Source organism: Pygoscelis adeliae, unplaced genomic scaffold (assembly GCF_000699105.1).
Source record: "Pygoscelis adeliae isolate BGI_AS28 unplaced genomic scaffold, ASM69910v1 Scaffold29, whole genome shotgun sequence".
NCBI classification, from domain to species: domain Eukaryota; kingdom Metazoa; phylum Chordata; class Aves; order Sphenisciformes; family Spheniscidae; genus Pygoscelis; species Pygoscelis adeliae.
This window is the reverse complement of record NW_008825611.1, coordinates 11,654-16,594: the sequence shown is the minus strand read 5'-3', so window position 1 is coordinate 16,594 and position 4,941 is coordinate 11,654. Positions and strand designations below refer to the sequence as shown.

Sequence of the window (4,941 nt, the reverse complement as noted above, 5' to 3'; positions counted from 1 at the left end):
AACAGTCCAAACTGAAAACCACTTTTCTCTCATGGCAAATGTCTCCCCGGAGACAACGCCCAGCATTGAACTCTGGTGGCAATGGGTGGTGGTGGGGTCTCACCAGGCCTGGAGGAGAAGGAGGAGGTAGCTAGAAGGATATTACACGGCTTTTGCTGCCACTGTTGTCAGCATCTTTCATCAGTGTTGGATGTTCACTTGACCCCAAGTCACCTCATCCCAGCCCATGTGCAATGTCAAGAAGAAACTAAAGCTGGGGGGTAAATTGGCCAGGAAGCGATGCCAGGAGCTGTGGTGGAGTCTCCATCGTGGTAACCCCACCACCAACCCACCCCAACCCTTAGTTACGTCATGGTACCAATTTCCCCTCTCCTCCCACCACCACTACAGTTTTTGTGCTGAATACATATTCTGTCTTATAAAAATAGTCCTCTGGTATCAAAAGACAAATAAAACAAGAGAGGAATAAGAGACCCCTGTCGCCAGCAGCAGTGCAAATCAGGAGAGCCAGCTCAGGAAGGATGGGCTTAAGGTGTCCTTGGTTTGTCACTTCTTCAAGGGGAAGGAGGTTGATTGGACTTTGATGGCTGGGACTGGCCTAGAACGAAAAGAAAGAGAAAGGAGACAACTCATTTGAGTGCAGAGACTAAGCATCCACCACCTCCACCACAGCATCCTTCCACAGCTCAGGGAAGACAGACCAGCTGCTGTCCCTGAGACCAGAGGGGACCTGGGACTGTCATGGTCACCCATGTCCTCTCTCAAAGATACAACCCCAAATTGTATCGCTTTGAGGTGTTTTCCTTTGGTGTACCCTCTAAACCCTGACAGGATGCAGAGTCCACCAAAGCATGTGGTGACACTGGGCAGTAACCAGCAGTGAGAACTGGGAGCCCACTAGCTGTGGGAGTGATGTCCCCCAAGAGGTTACTGCTCTTGGCTTCCCAGGAACAGCCAAGGTGGTTCGTGCACTACCAAGAGACATCACCAAATCAACCAACCTGATATGGACCTTATAGTCCATCCTGGGAATTCATGAAATCTCTCACCTCATCCATCCAGGAAAGACATCCCTGGCCCTCTCCTAGCATGTTGGTGGTGTCAAGTAATGAATACAGACCAGGACCCCAGCACATCCTACTCCCTGGAACAAGTCTGGCCCTGCCAGTCTACACTTTCTGACATGGGCACAGTTTCAAGAGAGGATGGCCAGGGACTGCTCTCAGTGGGCAGCAAGGATAAAACTACACCGTTTGGGGAAGGGAGCTGAGTTTGGCTGCTGGGATGTGCCAAGCCTTCGCTTTTGGGACCACAGAACAGGCCTGTTTTATCTACTAGAAGAGATGAGCTGTAGGGATTGAGTTACACTGAGAAATTTTGAGGCATATTCAGCCTCTTTGTGGTGACAACTACAAAGGCGTAAGAACCTAAAATAGTGTAAGAGGGTCAAAGCAGTAATTAGCAAAGCAGACTGTCTGGGGATGAGGGCCAACTTCAGTCCAGCACGGTGCCTTCTCTCCATGGCTGGATATGGCCCACAAGCCTGGCTAGCAGAAGCAGATGCAAGCACGATCCCTTGAGGCTCCACTGGCCCATATCCAGAGGATTTAGCAGTACAGCAAGAGTTGAAAGTAGTAGTGATACTGTAAAGGGCTTGGACTTGATCTTCCAGCTCTGAAATGGAAAGCCTGCGTCTTCCATTCCCTTGGATACAGGTGCCCAAGCCCTGCCGTTGCTGAGGTACCAAGACGGGCTGCTCATTAGGAGCCTCTGGGAAGGCGGACGTTTAATCCCCAGTCTCCTGGTTCCCAGCCCAGTGCTTAACCAAAGGCCATCCTCCCACAAGCAGTCCCCAGGGTCCTGCACGGTGTCTGTGACTCACCTTTGAGGCGGCATCGGCCTGCAGGGAGGAAAGATGAAAGAGACCATCATTATCCATCCTTTCACTCCACTGTCCCCCAGCAGAACACCAACAGCTCCCTCCATGCTCTGGGAGGGGGAGGACACATGCACACCCAAAGGACGGCATCTCCCTTAACCCATCAGGACCTTACAAGACCCAAAGACCCAACCTCGGTCACCGTTGGCCAACCTTGGCCCAAACCCTGCGGGGTCCTGCCAGGTGGAGACATGGCTGCAGATCCCGGGCACCTGCAGGTACCTTGCTTGGGTGGGCAGGCTTTTCTGCTGCACCATGCCGGAAGGAGCATGGGCACAGGATTGTTTATGCACGTAGCATCCCCATCTGGATAAACACTTTGGTTGCAGTTGCTCCCCAGGTAGCAGAATTTGGGACGTCTTCTGATTTCCTTCCTACCTTTTGCTGCTGCCCCCAGATGCCCCGTACCAAAGATCCACAATGCCCTACAGGCCAGTTACCCCAAAGCTGGTGGCCTTTGAACTCTCTGTAGCTCCAGCAGCGGGCACAGACCTGCCCACCCCAGAGCACAGAGCATTTCCCCCGCTCCTCAGCAGCCTGGCCTGTACATACCAGCCATATTGGGGAGGAGCAGGAGAAACCCAGGTCACAGTGAAGACACGACGAGGGGCAGACCAGAGCACACCACAATGACATTTGGGATGTCCCACCCAGACATGACCCACAAGATTCCCCACTGTGTCCACCTGCAGGACCCCAGCAGTGGTGGGAGACGGCTCAGCTCCTCTCTCAACTTACTTTAATGGCCTTGTGGGGTGGCTCATGGCACTTGTACCCGACACCTTGAAGTTGGTAGGAGGGACCATGACCAGCAGGGTCTGTCCATGTGCAGGAGGCAGTTCTTTGGCCAGAAGAGGACTTCCAGGCAGTGGCCGACGGGGGGGCTGGTGCTTTGGGATGACCTGGGATCACAAAGTGTATGGAGAGAGACAACATCCTTAGAGGAGCATCCAGTGACCTCCTACAAACCTCTCTCCCCTGCTGCAGAGCTGAGATGCTTCAAAGCATGTAACAACAACATGCAAACTACCTTAAATATTCTCATTATCTAATCAGCTTTCGTCACCATTGCAACAGATTAATCTCTTAGGGTGGCGTGACAGCTCCTTAATAGTGCCCGACCCAAAAGAGCCACAGGCAGCCAAAAAACAGGGAATTTCTATGAGTCTGGAAGGAAAGCACAGCCAACCACCAAAGCTCACCAGCGGGGTCCTCACAGGGCTGCAGGGAAGAGGTTTCTTTGGAGGCGGCAGCTTAGCCTGGGAGACGACCTTTTTGGTGGGGACCATGGGCGATTTGCTGACTGGTGGAGGTGGCCTGGCAGGCTTGGGGTCTCTTGGGCGCGGAGGGATGGAGTGGGGAGGCGGGCGAAGAGGATGGACAACGTTGACAGGCTGAGAGCCAGGCTGGTGAGCGCTGGGTTTGGTGGGGAACGCAGCCCGTGTTGCCTGCGGGGACAAGAAAAGCAGGAGTATGGAGAAAATCCTTAGGTGCATTTTCCTGGGTGCTGAAAAGCAGATGTCCCCTCAAGGTCTGGGTGCTAGGGAGTTGCAGTTGTATTTACTCCACTTTCTGGGACCACCACTTTTACCATCCCGCCCAAAAGCTGAACATGTTTGCTCCTCGCTAACCACATGAGAGCACACAAGAATGAGAAAGGTGCTGGTCTCAGGAGATCTGGAGCAGGGCCAGCTCTGGGGAATCCATACCAGATTTCCACCGGACGGGAGACATCATCCCTTCTGCCCCGCTCTCAGCCCCTGTGGACGTTCTCAAAAACCCTAAGTTCTTCCTAAATTCAGCCCTGGGTTTACCCATCCCAAGGTCACCAGAGCTGACACAACCAGCAGCAGAAGCATCTGCCTCCCCGGAGACCCAGCACAAAGTCATCAGCGGGATTGCACAGCCCCCTGCTAAGCTTTGCCTAAGGCTCCTGGCAATCACCGGTGTCTTTCTGAGCAGGCGGAGCTCAACAGGCTCGCTTTTAGGAGGGATGTGTACTACTGACCAAGGGCTCACAGTGTAGACACAATGCAAAACCAGCATGGAGCACCAGCTGCTTGCCCAGTTGCTAGAGGTAGATGTGATCACCCACAAGTTATCAAGTCCCAGGAAGGGAAAGCAAACCTGGAAGGTGAGTTATTACTTACTTTATTAGTGTGGCTGGAGGTGGAAATGTTCCGCAAGGTGAAAGCAGCTTTGGGATGGCCACCGGTTGACTTCCGACTGATGGTTTTGTTCCTGCCCGGGATCACAAACATAAATCACAGATGGCAAAATAAAGCAACCATTTTCTGCAACAGCTGCCTCCCAAAATGCTGCACATCAGTGAGATCCTGTCTCCGTTAAGAGATCGTTAACAGACAGTCTTGCGGGGCTGGGTGAGCAGAGTTAACAAGTCTGTCTTGAGATAATGAGGGTAATGAAGGAGGTTGGTTGGTTCCAGAATTTTTTCTCAAATTATTGCATGGGCTCTGAGGTATGTGTGTGCTGTACCTGTACTAGGAGTGGAAATAATGAGAATATCTAAATTCAGTGCTCCTTTAGAGCCCTTCCAGTTCTTGCAGCCTGCTAGGAGCAGATGGCGAGAAAGCTCCTCGATACCAGGCCACCTTCGTCATCACTCTCTGGGGTTGTCCTGTCCAGAGGACCATTCCTGTCCTCTGCTCAGGGGAGATCTGAGAGCCTCAGATTTCCCAGGAGAGAGCTCTTCCTATCTCAAACCAGGTCTCATACCAGTTTGAAACAGATCCTGTGTACCACCAGCTCCCCCACAACTGTTCCTACCAGGCTGGATGCTGCAGTGGCAAGAAAACAAGGTTTCAGAGTCTCACTGGGTCCTCAAGAGAGAAGGGATTTCGGACGCATCACCCACCTATATGTCTCCTGGCTCCTTCTCCTCATCTCCTTTATCCATTTATTCAGGAGTGAGTTCTCCCGCCGGTACCAAAAGTAGATGCTCATCATCACGGCCGGGAGGAAGAGCAGGAAGATGAGCAGAA

General features: G+C 52.6%; 1 protein-coding gene across 1 annotated transcript in view; it reads right to left on the bottom strand.

The window, feature by feature from the left end:
- Nucleotides 1-519: 519 nt before the first annotated feature.
- The window catches only part of ADAM33 (ADAM metallopeptidase domain 33), a 15,935-nt gene continuing 11,513 nt past the window's right edge, over nt 520-4,941 (bottom strand). Inside the window, 6 exon segments of the mRNA XM_009332712.1 lie at nt 520-598; nt 1,883-1,900; nt 2,678-2,841; nt 3,142-3,387; nt 4,090-4,180; nt 4,815-4,941. The exon segment at nt 4,815-4,941 is cut by the window's right edge and continues 4 nt beyond it. Coding sequence (XP_009330987.1) covers nt 547-598; nt 1,883-1,900; nt 2,678-2,841; nt 3,142-3,387; nt 4,090-4,180; nt 4,815-4,941 — 698 coding nt within the window. The 3' untranslated portion in view covers nt 520-546.